This window comes from Equus asinus, chromosome 29 (genome assembly GCF_041296235.1).
Source record: "Equus asinus isolate D_3611 breed Donkey chromosome 29, EquAss-T2T_v2, whole genome shotgun sequence".
Classification (NCBI taxonomy): Eukaryota; Metazoa; Chordata; class Mammalia; order Perissodactyla; family Equidae; genus Equus; species Equus asinus.
In genome coordinates this window covers 30,344,482-30,363,504 of record NC_091818.1, presented here as the reverse complement: position 1 = coordinate 30,363,504, position 19,023 = coordinate 30,344,482, and the positions used below count along the sequence as shown (strand labels likewise).

At 36.2% G+C, this 19,023-nt stretch overlaps 1 protein-coding gene across 2 annotated transcripts in view; it reads left to right on the top strand.

The window, feature by feature from the left end:
- STAM (signal transducing adaptor molecule) overlaps nt 1-19,023 on the top strand; it is a 74,728-nt gene that overhangs the window by 39,714 nt on the left and 15,991 nt on the right. For both annotated transcript variants that reach the window (XM_014846034.3, XM_014846035.3), the window contains 6 exons: nt 2,881-2,956; nt 3,038-3,133; nt 4,707-4,853; nt 9,489-9,579; nt 11,405-11,597; nt 12,821-12,915. In XM_014846034.3, coding sequence (XP_014701520.1) covers nt 2,881-2,956; nt 3,038-3,133; nt 4,707-4,853; nt 9,489-9,579; nt 11,405-11,597; nt 12,821-12,915 — 698 coding nt within the window. The remainder of the gene's footprint in view (nt 1-2,880; nt 2,957-3,037; nt 3,134-4,706; nt 4,854-9,488; nt 9,580-11,404; nt 11,598-12,820; nt 12,916-19,023) is intronic.

Here is a 19,023-nt window from a genome sequence, read left to right as displayed (position 1 = left end):
TATAACTTACAGGTCAAAGAGGCATTACAAGAGCAACTGGAAAATATTTTCAGTGATATGAAAGCAAAAATACAATATATCAAAACTTGTAGGATGTAGCTACAGCAATCCATAAAGGTAAATTTGTAGCATTAAATGCTTATATTAGAAGAAGAAATACCACAAATCAGTGATAAAAGTTTCTATCTTAAGAAACAAGAACAAACTCAAAGGAGCAAAAGGCAGGAAATAATAAAAATAACGGCAGAGATCTATGAAGTTGAAAAAAAGAAAAACAACAGAGAAAAATCAAAAGTAAAGCTGTTCTTTTGGGAAAAAATCAAGTAAGATTTATCCTAGGCGTGCAAGACTGGTTTGGCACTTGAAAATCAAGCAGTGTAATTCACCGTTTCAAAAGACTAAAGAAAAATACCATATGATCCTCTCAATAAATGAAGAAGATGCCTTTGAAAGAGTTCAACAGCCATTAAAAACTTTCATTAATCTAAGAATTAAAGGTAATTTCCTCAGCCTGATAAAAGGCATCTACAAAAAAACTGTGTATTTAAAATCATGGCAATTGTTTGGTAGAATTTACCAGTGAAGTTATCTGGACCCAGAATTTGCTTTGTTGGAACTCATTATGAGTCCTGCAATACATCAGTACCAAAAACGGAGATATTAGAAGATGGCAAAACCACAGACTCGTTATGTATAAAGGTGCAAAAATCCTCAACAACATTATAATAAATCAAATCTAATAATGTATAAAAATGATAGTGTATTATGACCAAGTGTGGTTATTTAGAACTTGGAAAATCTCCAGCTTTCTTTATGTTACTCATTTGTAGTATACTTTATCATAAATTTTACCTAACAACATACTGTGTATCTTTTCAATTTTTAAAAAAATTAATTTGTTTTTATGGTTCAAAATATAGTCTGTCTTGGTGAACATACTGTGTGCACTTAAAAAGAATATATGTTTTACTATTTTAGAATGGAGTGTTCTATAAATGTCATTTACATTAGGTTGGTTCATGGCATTATTCGGGTCTCCTATATCCTTACTGATTTTCTGTCTAATTATTTTATCAAGTTCTGAGAAAGGAATGAAATCTCCAACTATAATTGTGGGTTTGTCTTTTTCTCTTTTTAGTTTTATCAGTTTTCGCTTCATGTATTTTGAAGCTCTCTTGTTAGATAAGAATTGTTTAGAATTTAGAATTGTTATGTCTAACATAAGAATTGTTATGTCACATTTAGAATTATGTCTAACATAAGGAGAATTGATCTCCTATTGTTATATAATTTCTGTCTTTATCCCTGGTAATGTTACCTATTCTGAAGTGCACTTTGATATTAATATAACTGCTCCACCTTTCTTGTGGTTCATACTTGTGTGATGTATCTTTTTCCTCCTATCCTTTTACTTTTAGGTTACATATGTCATTATATTTAAGCCGAGTTTCTTGTAGATAGCATTTAGGTGGGTCCTGGTTTATTTTAAATCCAATCTACCGATCCCTGTCTTTTATTTGGTGTGTTTACATTATTTGCATTTAATATAACTGTTGATATGGTTGGATCAAAATATTAAAATCTGCTGTTTTTCTAGGTGATTTCTGTTTAACTTTTGTCTGTTTTTTTATTTCCATTTGTCCTTTACATATCAATTGAATATATTTTATGATTTTCTTTTATTTCCATTTCTCCTTTAAAAATATTTTTACCGATGGCCCTGTATTAAATTTTTGTAGTCTTTTTTTTCTCTCTGTACTTAAGTTCCTGTACTTTAAGCATGTCTTCAAGTTTACTGATCTTCATTCTTACCTGATTAATTCCATCCAACTAATTTTTCATTTTATATACTTTTCATTTCTGGAAGTTTTGTTGTATTCCTGTTAAAGTGTATTGGACTTTATTCTGTTGGAAGTTAATTTACACTTGGATCAACTTTATTCTTCTGTGGCTTGTTTCTGAGTTGTTATAGGATGAATTTAGAGTAGTCTTTTGGGATAGTTTTGCCCCATTACCAAGGCCTACACCTTCTAGTGTATCCACTGAAGGCTCTGGATGTTCCACGAGGACTCGCCACTTTGCCATGAGCTCTGAAAACTGTGTGAGCTTGGGGAACTCTTCAGCATACAGCTGTCAGTCACTTTTTGCCCAGCCTTGTGGAGTTTGTAACTTAAGCACGTGTGGGTTTTTCCACAATAGGCCTAAGTGGACTCTTGTGTAGGTATCCGGCACTCTTTCTTCCTATAGCTCCTTCTACTCTGTCCTACAGCTTCTGGCCCCCACAGCCTTCCTGAATTCCAGTGTCTGTCCCCTCAGCTCAGTGAGATCACTTCTCTTCCAGGGATCACCTCCTCTGCACTGAGATCCAGAAATTGCCTTTAGGCACAAAGCCTGTACTACTGATATCTGGAAAGTGCCGCTAGATAGAAAGTTGAGACAAATGTCTGGTTTATTGCTTGTATTCCTTCTTAGAGACCATCATTCAGCACTGCTGTGATCTAATCTCCCAAACAGTTACCTCAATATATATTTTAAATATATTTTTCAGTTTTTTACTTTACAGCAGGAATGTAAGTCTGGTTCCAGCTATTCCATCATGATTGGAAGTGGAAGTCTTGGTCTACCATTTTAATTCCAAAACTTTTTTTCACCCAGAATTAACCCCAAATACCTAATATAATTGCTAAGGAACAGTCTGTCAATTCTTTTTGAAAAATTTAAAGGAACTTGTTAGTGTACAGTTTTTCAATTGTTTCATTAACAAAAATTAGACTTCTCTACCATATTCTCCATTTTGTATACTAGTTTATTGCCTACTAAGTTAAGGGGGAAAAAAGCTGGATGTACTACTAATTGATTGTTACATTTTTCATTTTTCAGACCTAAAGACTGTCTTCGGTCTGTTATGAAGAGGGTGAACCATAAAGATCCTCATGTTGCTATGCAAGCGCTGACTGTGAGTGATTTCATTTTAAGTTCTGTCACAAAAATATCTGTGCAAATTGAGCTCTTTTAACTTCTGATTCTATGCTTTTAGCTTCTAGGAGCATGTGTATCAAACTGTGGCAAAATTTTTCATTTAGAAGTATGTTCAAGAGATTTTGCTAGTGAAGTAAGCAACGTATTAAACAAGGTAAGGAAAATTATTTACAGAAATGAATTGACGATCTTCTTTCTTTATGTATTTTATTGTTGAATTCTTCACATTTTAAATCACAAGGGTCTATTTTGTGCTTTTTTTTTTAACCCTTTCTAAGCTATGTCTATTCAATATATAAGTAAATGTTATGTTTCATTGAAGAGACTACAAATTTACCTACTTCAAGTGTTGGTTTCTTTCAAGCCAAATTAGAGTATATTTAATCTCTTTTCTTCTTCTTTCCTTTCATATGATAAGAAAATAAGTGTACTTCTCTATCAGGTTAAATAATACCAGTCCCTTTTAGGCACAGTTTTTGTAGCCACAGAGGTATTTTCCTGATATAGAACTATTCAGAAATACTGCGAAAATGTGGCACTGTTGAGTTTTCACCTTGGCATGAATAAGGCCACTACCTGCCCTTTGCAGGATGTTAATACTATACTGTCTACTTAAGTAAATGTAGAATAAAGAATTCAAATTCTGCAATTCAAGGAATTTTAAAAATTGAAGTTACTAATTAATATGTGAGTTTTCCCAGTAAAAATCTGTCCATTCTAAAGGTAATTATTTCTCACTTTTTTGAGGGAGGATAATTATATATCAAGAAAAAATTTTAAAGTGATAAAAGGGAAAATGCCTCATAGTTTTTGGAAAAAATGAGTATTTCCAGGTTTTAATAGAAAACAGTATAGAAATGAGATAAGAATTTAAAATTCTATACTTCTTTTCAAGCATTGTGATTATGTGATAATTCTTTTCCGATTCTGCCTCATTCAGTTATATTTAGGTATTTTCTACTAATTAATAACCATCCTTTTAATGTCTTGAATGTCCATCAAAATGTACAACTGTTTATGAAGAGCTTGTAATGTCATGTTTTCTATAATTTAATTGAAGATGAGGTACTGAAACTGGTATTTAATAGTGTGAACAACTGTTTTGAAAAGCAAACAGCTACATATACGAGAAAGGACTTCTTTTTATTTTACAGTGAATGTATTGGTTTTATACTTAAGGGGGAGATGTTATTATGAAGAAATTAAGTTTCCTGGAATATTAACATGAATAGACCTCAAATTAGGCCTCAGATAGTTAAACAACTTGGGAAAAATACACAGTCACGCATGTTAGAAGTGAGGAATTAGGAATAAAGGAACCATACCATTTATTCTCTTTCCAACTTACTTTTTTATTGGCCTGTGAAAAACCAAGTAAAACAGACTATTTTTCTTTGTCTTCCTCATGTACAAAGCTTGCTTAGTTGCAAAATACTCTGGTCAGGACTTTCTGACCTCCAAAATAAGTTATTACATATTTGATCTGTTTTAATTTGATATGAGGTGTGTATGATGGTATCTTCTCTTGTTTTTCATAGTGTGAAAATACAATTAGTTTGTTTCTAGTAACCAACTATATTTTCTTATGTATCATCTGTAGCGAGGGGTTATTTGTGATTCAGAAAGAAATCTACAACACTTGATAATTTTTATATTTAAGTTATCCTTATTAAATCATTAACCAAGAAGTTAGTACTTTTTAATTAACATTTTTCTCTGTTTTTTAGGGTCACCCTAAAGTGTGTGAAAAATTAAAGGCTCTTATGGTTGAATGGACCGATGAATTTAAGAATGATCCACAGCTTAGTCTAATATCAGCAATGATTAAGAACCTTAAGGAACAAGGAGTTACGTTTCCAGCTATCGGCTCTCAGGTATTTTGTAAAGTTGTGGCTACAGTTTGTGTCTCTAAAGTAGCCATGTTTATTTGAATTTTTTTTTCCTCCAAACCCAGGCAGGTTTTACTACTCCAGAGAAATTATTATTAATAATCTTACATTCAAAGGTGCCCAAAAAATATAGTGGAATATTAATGTGTTCCAACTTCTCCTTTCCCACTGTTTCTCCTCTATAAATGAATTAGTGTAACATTTTGCAATTTTTACATTTTTTATATAATTTTAATAATATAGACAAAATTGCATTATTATGTCAGGTAATACTGACAATCTTGTTAAATGCTCTTAATGCTATAATTTACTTACAAAGAATGACAGCTCAAAAATCAGGATATTCTTAAAATTTAAGGATGAATTTAGAGGTTCTTTTGATTATAAAATTTACATATACCTGTATTAAAAATGGGAAGGAGATATAAGGGAGTCAAGGGGAAGAGAAGCATGTGAAACATCTTTTCCCTTAACAAGAGCTGACTAGTGCATAAGTCTTTGTCCTTCCTCCTAATAAATATGATTGATTGAAAGACTTGACTTCTCTTTTCCAAAAAAAATTATGTATATAATGAGATAAATATCTAATTTATGTCATATAGAAGAAATGCAAGGTTATCTCTTTTATTCTTTTTCTATTCTGGGTAAACTTTAGCATGCCCAACTCATCAAGGGGGCTTAAACTGTGTAGTAATTTCCCATACTGCCTTTCCCTACTGAATGGATCAGGGTGGAATATGATGAGTTGTGTGAAAGGACAAGCAGAAAACTCTCAGCTGTGGACGACTCAAGTTCAGGGTTTTGACCGCTCCACGGAATCGTGTAGTGACTCATCCAGACTTATCTAGACTTTCTTCCAAGGTACTTCTAGTTTATCTGAGTACTCTTGACATGTGAAGACCCAGAAGTATATTTGGGAGGTGAAGGAAGGAAAGGATATTTTTCTTCTTAATTGATATAGTTTTACAATGATAAATTATGTCTTTGAGGGGCCGGCCCCATCCCCGAATGATTAAGTTCACATGCTCTGCTTCAGTGGCCCAGGGTGTGGATCCTGGGCACGGACATGGCACCACTCTTTGGGCCATGTTGAGGTGGCGTCCCACATGCCACAACTAGAAGGACCCACAACTAGAATATACAGCTGTGTACTGGGAGATTTGGGGAGGAAAAAAACATTATGTTTTTGAGAAGTATTCATTCATAATTGATAGCTGGCTTTTACTACTCTCAGAATAATTTCTAGAATCTGTATAATTAAGGAATAATTTTATGCAGAATGATCCAAGATATTTTATAATAATTTCCTTGACAACAGAAACAATGTTTAATTATCAGAGAACCAAAGAGTGTAGATGCTTAGTGGAATTGCAGTTTCTATACTCTGAGAACCTATTCTAAAGCTTGTTACTTAAATTGTGGTTCGTTGACCATCATCACCACCACCTAAGAAGCTTGTTAGAAATGCAGCATCTCAGGTGCCACTCCAGACCTATGGATTCATCATCTCCATTTTAACAAGATCCTGGCTGATTCTGGATGCACATTAAAGTTTGAGAAGCACTGCTCTTGAGTACGGCTTTCAGTGCAAGTGAAAACTGCATTTCAGTCCACAAAGGGACTTATTCCTATAAGAGGAGGAAGAAGAATTAATGATCTGACACGTAGCTTTGTTCAATTAACCTAGAATCTCAGATAATTGTGGGAACAACTTTAGGGATTCTCTAATCTAATCCCCTCATTTTACAGATGAGGAAACTGAGGGACGCAGAATGGTTAAGTGACTTGCCCAGGGCCACAGCTAGTAGTGACAGAGCTGGAACTAGAACACAGGCCTGCTGACTCTCAGTTCAGTGTTCTTTCCACTACATGATCCTGCTTCGTGTGATAGAGAGGTTAGTGGATATGTGTCTGTCCAGACTAGGCTTCCAAGGACAAGGAGTGGAGCGAACACTGGCAAGGGCATTTGTTGCTTGATTGGCATAGAAGTTATGTTACTGTCCTGTTCAAAAGATTCAGGACATAGATCAGCAATAGTAAAGTTGAGTTGCTTCTCTTCCTTTCAGCTAGCTGTTGTAAAATATGTGATACCTAATTTTGTTATAGTTGCTATCTTTCAGCCACAAGAAATATATAAAACGCATGTAAAGTAAAATATGATGAGCTGGAATGGTGATTATTTTTATAGTAGTTTCTGAAAAGCTTATCATTGAAAACTGTGTTTGTAAAGAGCTTCAAGTTTAATGAAAAAACGCATCATCTAGGATCAACTGCAGAAGTCCCTCTAGATTTTAAAGTCACTTAGTTGCTTTAGTCATTACTACATTTTCATCAGTCTAGGTCTTTGTTAGCATACTTAACAAAAGCCTCTGAAAATATAAGGATCTTTTAAGTATATTTTTTCATTCAAGTACGGAAGCAAATAATATAAAAATATGAAGAGAAGTCATACATTAGTCACCAACTTGTGCTGCTGTGCTTCCTTTGGTACTAACTTTAGACAGAGAGAGAAAAGTAACGTTAGCACTGCTGCTGTATTTGACTCGCTAATAAGGCAAGTGTCATTGCCACACTTGGAACCTGATAATAGAAAGAACTTTGAAAAGTGTACAGTGCGGGAATGTAGGGCTGAATATAGCTTGTTTCTGTACTTCCTTCTTGACTGGTAGAGATTCCTTCACAGACCACAAAAGATCAATATGTCTATTTTGTGAAATTCAGCAAGTTATGAAGAAAATTTCATATGTAAAGAAAAAGGTTACCTCTGACCAAACATGCCTTCAATTTTCAGAGGTGCATGATGATTGAAACATTGTCTAAAGAAGATTACAACTAGAGGGGGATCAGAGTTGAGGGTGGTTAAAGATCTATTCCGTGAACTACAAACAGTTTTTCTCTAATCAGCTTTTCTAAAAATAAATGCCTTGTGCATTTGTTTGACAATTTAAAATATACTAAGTGAAGAATATAGAACTGTATTTTACTATGATGTTGAACATTTTGCCTTTAATTTGCTCAACAATCATTTTTTGATTGCTTGTAATATTTAGGCTCAAATACCCTCAAGGAGCATATAGTCTGGTTGTGGAGACAGATGTGTAAGCAGATAATTATAATAGAAGCTGAGATTTATTGCTTGCCTTTATGTGCCAGGCACTGTTCTAAGTGCTGAACATGTGGTAATTAGAATATTTTTTAGAATTATGGTTTTTTTTTTACTGGTTGCTCTGGAATTACAGTATCCATTTGTAACTTTTCACTATCTGTTTTGAGTTAATGTTGTATTATTTCATGCCAGTGTAGAAAGCTTGCAGCTGTATGTGGTTTCTTGACTCCCTGCTTCAGCACCCTTTATGCTGTAGTTGTCACATGTATGACATACCTTACCTCTATATACATTGTAAATCCCAGGAGACAATGTTATGCTTTTTGTTTTAAACCCTGAATGACCCCCTTCCTGTCTGACTTTGGAAGCTACATGTGTTAATTTAATCCTCTCGATATACTGTATGATGTGTAGGTGCTCTCATTCTCATTTGTAGCTGAGGAACTTGAGGTGCACAGAGGTTAACGTACCCAAGGTTATACATTAGAAAGTGGTGGATCTTGGATTTGAACCCATGTTTTCCTGACTCTGCAACTTGCATTCTTACCAACCCATTTCATAGAACCTTGTTTGAAAGTGTTAGGAGAGGAACACAGAAGAAGGAATGCTTAATTAAGGGATTTAGGAATGTTTCCTTGAGAAAGTGGTGCTTTAGCTGTTTACTGACTAGTGAGTTGAAACTCAATAGGAAAAAATGTGGATGGAGCAAAAGGAGCCCGAGAGGAGGACATTATAAGTAGAAGCAAACGTGTGTCAGAGGTGGGAAAGTACCAGTATATATACATATGTGGCAACTGATAGAATGATTGAAAAATGAGGCTGGTTAGATAGGCTGGAGTCTGATTTGCCTTGATTGCCATGCGGAAACTAAGAGGCCTAGAAGCTTGTAATTCCGTAAGCGTGAATCAGTTTATGTATTTATTTACTTATATACTACCTTATTTACAAAATATGTTTAAGCTGGACAGTAATATATTGTCAGAGTTAACGACTTGTATTTTGGTTTACAAAATAGTCTAGTCTTATGAGCATTTATATTATTAGATATAAATCTAGGTTCCTAAAGATAACATCCTGACTTTTGATCTGCAAGGAAGCAATAAAGTATAACTCTTGAATAGATACTTTAAACTTTCAAAAACTATTTGTTTTTAAAATAGTCATCTCTTTCCCTCTCTCAACTCCTTTTCTGGTTTTAGAATTTTTCTAAAAGTTTTTAAATCTCCTCTGGTTTTTCTTCTCTTGTTTGCATCCTGTCTGCTTTTAGTTGAACTGCTTTGCACAAATCTGAGAGTGTGGTTAGGCTGCCGGCCCTGTCATGCAGTTACTCTCAGTCTGTCTTCTCCAGTTCTAACTCTTCTCCTCCTTTCAAAGTGGAGGCTGCTCCAGTTTGAATTTCTTTCTTTTTCCAAAGTCTGTGGTCGATTGATGAGAAAGTCTTGCAAGTTCTTAGATTAGGTGGGTAGGAAGATTGAGAACAACCCTCAGATGGTGTGTTCCTTTTTTTCTGTTAGGCTGCAGAACAAGCGAAAGCAAGCCCAGCTCTGGTAGCCAAGGATCCTGGTGCTGTGGCTAACAAAAAAGAAGAAGAAGATTTAGCAAAAGGTACGTTTTTAAGTCCCTGATGGTGAGAAGATAAAAGTCTGTTACTTAATATTTTTATCCTTGAGATATTTAAAAATAAAAGAATAGGACTTCATAGCTAAAGCTGAACTCTACTTCGTTCCCCTCCGCAGTTTGATTTCTTTCCTCTCCTCTTCCAAGGCAGCTACTATCATATGTGTCCTTTCAGTCTATGGTTTTATAATATTTTTACTATACTATCTATACTGTATATCCATAAACAAAACCAAATACTTTTGTGTCCAACAGAGTCTTTTTTCGTAAATGGTATACTCCAGGTGCCATCTACAACTTGGTTTTTTTGCGCAGCAGTATGTTTGAGATCTATTGATAATGAGACACATAAATCAAGTTTGTTTTAACTGCTGTATAATATTCCCATGCACTAATAATAAATATATGCTGTAATTTATCTATCCTCCCACTGATGGACATTGGGGTTTTCTAATTTTTTTTTTTACTTTAACAAGTATGCTGCATTGAGTATTGTTGTATGTGTTTTCTTGTATGTGTGTACGTATATATATATATGTGTGTGTGACTATTTTGTGTGACTAACAGTGGTATTGTTGACTCATGGGGTAGGTACCTCTTTAACTTTGCTAAATAGTTGTATTATTTCCTCTTCCATCAGCAATGTAGGAAAGCTCTTATTATTATTATTTTTAATCTCTAGACAACATTTGGTTATTTTCAGAGTTTATTTTTTTGTGAATCTGATAGGTTCAAAATGATGTCCAATTGTTTTAACTTTTATTTCCTATATTACTAGTGAGGTTTAATCTGTTTTTGTACATTTATTAGCCGTTCTGATTGTCTTTCTTTTTCTACTGTCATTTTTTTAAAGAAAAAATAATATGTAGAAAGTCTTTATTTCGGATGTTAATCTTTTGCCTGTTATATCTCTTGTAGATATGTGCTTTTGGTTTTTGGCTTATACTTTAACTTTGATAATGGTGTATTTTATTAAACAGAAGTTTTACATTTTGATATCAAAATTTTTGCTTTTCTGTTATGAATTTTGCTTTTTTATGTCTTAAGATATTTTCCCCTATCCTTAGATGCTAAAAGATATTTTCCTGTATTTTCTTACGAGAGTTTTAAAGTTTTGTTCTCCCATTAGGTTTTATCGATCTGGAACAGAGGTGGAAAGGAAAAAGAGGTTACAAGTTGAGTTGAAAGCAGGGTAAATCAGTCTGTTAAGATTACATTGCCAAACCTGAGTGACACATGTGATGGCCTGCACTGGGGGAGGAGATAGAGGAGACATATTTGAAATCTGTTTTGGGGATTCTGTTAGGAGGCACTTTACTGTGGTTATTTCCACATTTCAGTTCTTTGAGTATGTAAGAGTTACCTTTGGAGCAATAAAATACAGATGCTGCCTTTGAGGCTCTGATTTAGTAAGAGGCTGGAGATTCTTGACTTCCCAGATGATTTTGATGATTATTTTGCAAACTGAAGCTATAGAAATACATTGAAAATGTGAAAGAAAATATAAAATATCTGCAGCTAAATTTTAAAAAATGGATCTAAGAGTTTATATCGTTTTATTATCTGGAATAATTTGTTGTATCCATTGAGTAAAAATAGTCGTCATGCTGTTCAGTTTTTGTGTTTATTTATTTTTTAAACTTTCAGTTGTGAATGAATGAATAGAATTGATGAAATGGTTTTTGTTCAGTATAGGGTATGTCCTAGTCCAGCTATGCTGTTGAAAGAAGAACACCTTCAGATATCTTTTTCTACTCCTTTGGATTATTGGATATATTAACAGTTTTCTTCTTTTGAACCCATTATTTTCCAGCTATTGAGTTGTCCCTGAAGGAACAAAGGCAGCAGTCAACCACCGTGTCCAGCCTGTATCCGAGCACATCCAATCTCTTAACTAATCACCACCACGAAGGCCGAAAAGTTCGTGCCATATATGACTTTGAAGCTGCTGAAGATAATGAACTTACTTTTAAAGCTGGAGAAATTATTACCATTCTTGATGACAGGTGATGCTTACTATTAAGTTAAACATTCTTATGAAAATATATAACTTACTACTTTTGTGTTTCATGTTATTCCTGTTGAATGCCTTTACCAAATGTAATAAAAAAAATATTGGCACAGATATATTCTCTGTATTACACTTGGGTGCTTTGCTTGTGTCGTACTGTCTAGATTCTTATTTTGTAGTTTAATTCCTTTTTATCTATTATTTAGTTTTTATTTGTTTTGGAGGCCTAGTTTATTTATTTTTGGTTTCATCTAATAATATATGTTGTTAAATTAGTAAAAAAGTTAAGATTTTAGAAAATATGCTGAATACGTCTGTGTATTTATGGAATTTGTAAGAAACACATAATATATTGAATTTATTTATTTACAGAGAATAGTATATCTGTGTGGAACAAATTCATTTTACATGGAATTATATACCTTTACCTAATCATAGGGGAGGTGATACAGTGCATTGGTTTTTTTTACTATGTAGCTTTATGTTTACTTGATAAAGAAGTACTGAAATTTGTAAGTGGTTTTAAAAAATAATTCAAGTAGATTTAAGATTATTTCTATAGTATCTCAGTTATAGTCTAATATATTTTCTTGAGTGGAAGAAAATGCAGTAAAGTTTGAGTTGGTTAGTTGGAAATTGCACAAAACGTTGGTCATTCATTTAGGAAATGTTTATTGAGAGCTTGCTAGCTTTCCTTGTCCTAGGCACTGAGGATACAGTGGTGAACATGGGTGTACACCTGAGAGTGTGTTCTTGTGAACGTTTTATGCTATAAATGGTGTCATCTGTAATATGTGTTCTCCTGTGCGGGGAAAATTTGCTGATATGTGCTAGAAAGAGCACTGATTTAGGAATGGAGATGTGAATTAAGAGTCTACTATGTACTTATTACAAAGGATTCTTAGACTGGAGTCCATGGACCACCTGATGTTGACTGTTTTTAAGTGTGGGGACCCCTTTTTCTGGGAGAGAGTTCAGAGCCGTATATTAGATCCTCAGAGTGTTCACCAGGCTTCCAAAAGATAAAGGACTCTGTGTTTAATAGCTTATCTTCTCCAAGGCCTCACTTCTTATTTGTAATAACAATACATTTTTTTCCTCCTTTATGGATCTGTTGTGGGATTCAAATCTGGTAATAATGTAAGTTAAACACTGTAAAAGGTAAAGATTTATAGAAATAATCTATTATAGGAAAGCGTTCTTTTTTGTTCCTCATAGTGATCCCAACTGGTGGAAAGGTGAAACCCATCAAGGCATGGGGTTATTTCCCTCTAATTTTGTGACTGCTGATCTCACTGCTGAACCAGAAATGAGTAAGTATTTTCTAATCTGTCAGTGGATGATAATCCATAATCCTCTTTTAATGAAAGTTGAGTAAATTCACCTTTCTGGAGCAGGGATTCTCAGATGTCAGTGCCTCCAAGGTAAAATTGCTGCTCTTTGGTCAGTAGATTATTTACCAGAAATCATCTAATTATCTAAGAATTGAAATCATCTGTCTACCAAGATTATTTTTAGACAGACTATGGACTTTTCGTTAAAAAAAGAGAGCGATATATATGTATGTGTGTATGTGTATCATTGTAAAAATGCAGATTAAGAAGTGTTCTGGAGTTTATGCATTATATATTTTCATTATCATCGGTTGATTTCTTCAGTGATCAATGGTTGTTCAATAGCATGTTGTTTAGTCTCCACATATTTCTGACTTTCCCAGTTTTGTTCTTGTGATTGATTTCTAGCTTCATAGCATTGGTGTCAGAAAAGATGGTTGGGATGATTTCAATCTTCTTAAATTTATTGAGGCTTGCCTTGTTTCCCCATATATGGTCTATATTTGAGAATGATCCATGTGCACTTGAGAAGAATGTGTATTCTGCTGTTTTTGGATGGAATGCTCTCTGTATATCTATTAAGACCATCTAATCAAGTGTTTCATTTAAATCTACTATTTCCTTCTTGACTTTTTGTCTGGATGATCTGTCCATTGATGTAAGTGAGGTCTTGAGGTCCCCTACTATTGTGTTGCTGTTAATTTCTCCCTTTAGGTCTATTAATAATTGCTTTATGTACTTTGGTGCCCCTGTGTTACACACATATATTTTAATAAGTGTTATGTCCTCTTAGTGGAGTGTCCTTTTATCATTATATACTGCCCCTCTGTCCTTCATTGTCCTTTGTAACTTGAAGTCTGCTTTGTCTGATAGAAGTATGACAACACGTTCTTTCTTTTGTTGGCCATTAGCTTGGAGTATTGTCTTCCATCCCTTCACACTGAGCCTATGTTTGTCTTTGGAGCTGAGGTATGTTTCCTGGAGGCAGCATATTGTTGGGTCTTGTTTTTTAATCCATCCAGCTACTCTCTGTGTTTTGATCAGAGAATTCAATCCATTTACATTTAGAGTGATTATTGATATATGAGGGCTTAATGCTGCCATTTTATCTCTTGTTTTCTGGTTGTTCTATGTTTCCATTGTTTCTCTTCCTTTGTATTTCTGACTGCCATTTCATTTTGGTGCTTTTCTGAGGGGCATCCCTCAGTTTTCTCTCTTTTTGTGAATTGTGCCTCTGCTCTGACTTTTTGTTTAGTGATTACCATGAGGATTGTGTGAAAGGTATTGGAGATGAGATAGTCCATTTCCTCATAGCGTCTCATCTCCGTTAACCTAAGCAGGGTCCTTCCCTTTCCTCTCCCCTTCTGAATGATTGCTGTTACAAATTGTTCTGTTTTTAATTTTGTGAGTTTGTAACTAAGTTGAAGTGTTTATCATTACTTTTGATGCTTTCTTTCCCTTTCTCTTTTAAGTTGTAATTGAGTCTTTGCCTCCCAGTTCTGGTAGAGAGCTGCAGGTTTCTGATCAAGTCTGTCTATTTATCTCCTTGCTCAGGCTTCATAGACTTTTGCCTTTTTGTTGCTGGGGTGAGGACATCTCTGTTTCTTGTAGGGGAGATCTGGTGGCGATGAACTCTCTCCGCTTTTGTTTATCTGGGAAAGCTTTTATTTCTCCATCGTATCTGAAGGAAAATTTTGCTGGATAGAATATTCTTGGCTGAAAGTTTTTGTCCTTCAGTATTTTGAATATATCATTCCATTCTTTCCTAGCCTATAGGGTTTCTGCCAAGAAATCCACTGAAAGCCTGATAGTGGTTCCTTTGTAGGTTATTTTCTTGTGCCTTGCTGCTCCTAATATTTTTTCTTTGTCATTAACTTTTGCCATTTTTACTGTTATATTCCTTGGAGAAAGTCTTTTAGCATTGGTGAAGTTGGGCATTCTGTTAGCTTCATTTACTTGTAAATCTGGAACCATCCCCAGGTTTGGGAAGTTCTCAGCAATTATTTCTTTGAATAAACCTCTCTGCTACTTTCTCCCCCCTTCTCCCTCTGGAATACCTATAATCCTGATGTTGCTTTTCCTAATTGAGTTGGATATTTCTCAAAGAATTCCTTCATTTTTTAAAAATCTTAGTTCTGTCTCCTCCACCTGTAAAATTTCTACATTTTTATCCTCCAAAAGACTAATTCTTTCTTCCATAAGACCAGTTATATTTCTTAATGATTCTAGGTTATTTTTTATCTCATTAATTGTGTTTTTCATATCCAAAATTTTTGCTTGATTTTTTTTTTTATAGTTTCAGTCTCTTTGGTGAAGAGATTCATTTTATTGCTGAGCTTCTTGGCTCGTCCTTCTGTGTTTTCTTGTAAGTCGTTGAGTTTCCTTATGACAGCTATTTTGAATTCTCTGTCATTTAGGTCGTAAATTTCTGTGTCTTCAGGGTTGGTTTTTGGAGAATTGTCGTTTTCGTTCTGGCCTGAATTGTTGCTGCAGTTTCTCATGGTGCTTGACGAGTTAATCTCTTGTCGGGGCATTTGTGGTATTCTTAGGACACAGATTCTACCTTTTACCCCTGGGGGAAGCAGGAACAGAGTTTCTGGCCCCACCCTGTCTGCTGGAAGCTGTAGGGTCTTGAGTGCTTGCCCCAGCCTGAGATGCTTTCAGATGCTTGTGTTGACTGTCCTTGGTAGGTGGGGCTTCCTTTCTGGACTGAGCTAGGGCCACTATGGGCTCCCCCTCCCTGCCAGGAAAGTGATCACCAGCAGGCTCAAAGCTACCCCTGCCTCTTCCCACAGCCACCCAGGACATGTCCCTCTTGCGGGGCTCAGCAGCACTACGAGCACTTGTGCACAGTCCTGGGCTATGTTTGCCCCGGCTGTGGATCTGCTGCAGTCTCTGCTTGAGGTCCATGGGGCTGCTGTGCTTGGCAGGCGGGGCCTCCACTCTGGGCTAGGGCCACTCCTTGGCACCTCAGCGGCACTCTGGGCTCTCCCTCCCCACCAGGAAGGTGAACCAAGCCAGCTCAAAGCTGCTGTGCCTCTTCCCACAGCTGCCCGGACACATTCCCTCTTTGGAGGCTCAGCTGCACTATGAGCGTGTGTGGGCCTGGGCTGTGTTTGCCCCAGCATGTAGATCTGCTGCCATCTCTGCTTGAGGTTTCAGACTGCTGTGCTTGGCAGGTGGGGCTTCCTTCCTGGGACCTGAGCTAGGGCTGTTCCTTGGCCACACAGGGGCACAATGGGTTCCCTATCCCTGCCAGGAAAGTGAACCAGGTGGGCTCAAAGCTGCTGCTGCCTTTACCCACAGCTTCTTGGGACACGTTCCGTCTTTTGGGGCTCAGCAGCACTATGAGTGCTTGCTTGGGCCTGGGGTGTGCTTGCCCCAGTGTGTTGATCAGTTGCGGTCTCTGTTTACAGTCTGTGGGGCCGCTGTGTTTGGTAGGTGGGGCTTCCTCATCAGACTGAGCTAGGGCTGCTCCTTGGTGGCACAGGGATATGGTGGGCTCCCTCTCCTCGCTGGGAGAGCGATCATGAGCTCAGGCCAACGGGTACCACTTCCTATGGTCACCCTGGTGTGTGTTCCCACTTTTGGGGCACTTGCGCCAGGCTGGAAAGCATTCATGTGCATGCATAGGGCTACCAGGGGAGAGCAGGGCGGGCTCACCTATCTCTGCCACTTCCTAGGCGCCAGTCCATCCACCCTCAGGTGTACCAGTTGTCTGTCTCTCAGGTGTCCTGTAGTGCTGGGTGGGCTTCCTCCATTGGTCAGTGAATGTCCATTTAGTTGTAGTTCAACAGGGGAAGAGACAAAGGGAACAGCTGACTCGGCCATGTTGCTGATGTCACTCCATCATCAGCTGATAAAAGTATAACAAATGAAGTGTAACCTCAAAGAGAATTTGTTTTTTTCTGCTTGAGGAAGATTGGTCCTGAGCTAACACCTGTGCCAATCTTCCTCTATTTTGTATATGGGATGCCTCCACAGCCTGGCTGATGAGTGGAGTAGGTCCACACCTTGGATCTGAACCTGCGAACCCTGGGCCATGGAAGTAGAGCGTGTGAAACTTTAACCACTTGACCATGAGGCCAGCCCCTTGAAACCATTTCTTTAGTGTCTAGCCCCAAACTTGGAAGCATTGGCCTCTGAACAGCATAATGGATTTCCTAAGTCCTCATGTAAGATATACAGAAGGTGTCGTAACTAAGCATATAAACAGTGTTTTGTTTGATTTCCAAACCTTTGCTGACCAGGAGAAATAAACTAGAGTGGGCCAAAGAGGGAAAGTGATATTACTGGCAGGCATACTGCTTGCAAGAGATGTAATTTCCAGGAGCTTATCAAAACATTTGTAGACAATTCACTATATTTATACGTAATAATGCATTTTAATGCATCTTCATAATGATGAACTTGAGTCATCAAGATTGTCATAATCTCCCTCTATTTAAGAAAACAGAACTATGTTCTAGTCTAGAAAGATTTCTATTAGCAATTTAAATGTTTAGAATTTTAAGAGTTTTTGTATATAAGTTGGTAAGCTATGGTTGTCTGGCAAAATTTCTCATCTCATCTCATCTTTCTATAACGTCAGGTAGAAGGAATCAAAGAAACTTATAAACCACAAGATGCTTAGATCTTTTTTAGTTTACAAGAATTTTAAGAAAAAGGTATTTGTGTTTTATATCTTTTTATTTTCAACAGCACCCAGTACTGAATATTATCCTGAATACAAACTATATAAATATTTATACAATAAATGTTATGTGTGTGTATGTTAATGATAAGATACTCTTTTTTAAAAACAGAATAAAATTCTCTTTCAAAAGAAGGCTTTAACAACAAACCAGACATTACAGATCTCTGCTAAAACAATGCCCTCTCATAGTTATTGCCTGGTTGTCTTGTGTCACTTTTATAGAGACAGATTCCTGATACCCGTTCGTTTAAGAGTTCTTTTTTGTTAGAACTTAAAAAAAACATGTTATAGAAATTTGTTTACATGGCACTGCGTAGTGTGCCAACTTTTAACCTTGGCTGATGGTAGTGTTTCTTTGGGTTTTTTTGCGGGGGGAGTATTGGATTTTTTTCCTGAATCAGCTGGTGGAAAGGAGAGAATTTTCTTGGACTTCTGTTGAAGATGAGACCCAAGATCTCATGTAGATCATGTAACCATCTCATCTTTTTTCTCATCATATAGCAATGCTCTGTAAATGAGTATTCTAGCTCTTCTCATGTGTTTCACCCTGTACCACGTAAAAGAGAAACAGGAGCGTCAGAGCTTATGTAATGGAGTTACAGTTCTCAAGCTTGGAAGACAAGTGCTATCATGATCCTCATGGCATCATTCTTTAAGACGAAACAGAAGTCCACTTCACTCAGTGTGTGAAGTAGAAGTACCTGCCCTGCTTAGCTTGTTTTTGTTTTGTAGATGCAGTAAGATACTGTGAAAGCACTGTATCTTTTATATATATATATAAATAATATTTTATATGTGTATATACACACACGCACATAGATGCATATATAGTATTAGTGTTAGTATTCTCTCTTTCTAATACTAATAGTATTAGTATTTCTCTATGAGAAGAAGCACTGCAAACTTGTGCATGGTCAGCTCTTAGGATCTGAAATCTACCCTGTGTTCTCTTACGTGTAGCAGCCAATGCAGTCCCATCCTAGATTTCTACTTGTTAACAGCTCAAGGTATAAAACGCCAAAGTATCTATAGCAGGTGTCTCTTTTTCCCCCATGAGAAAATAAAATCAACTGAAACTTTTTGTATGTAGAATTTTGCTTTATGGTGACTTGAATGGGATAAATATGTTCCTTATGTTGGAAATTAAACTATTTCCATTTTATACAGAAGCACACAACACAGAATATGGAAGCATTAGGACTTCTTGTTCTCAGGGTAAAATCACAGGCCAGATTCTAGTAGTGTGGGCTAGTAGAGCTAGACAGAGTGGCTTTCAAATCCAGGCTTTGCTGTCTGTTAGTTTTCTCCCATGTTTATAATCTTTTTAAGCCACTGTTAACCTCCTTTATAAAATGGGCGTATCTCGAGCCAGGCCCAGTGGCCTAGTGGTT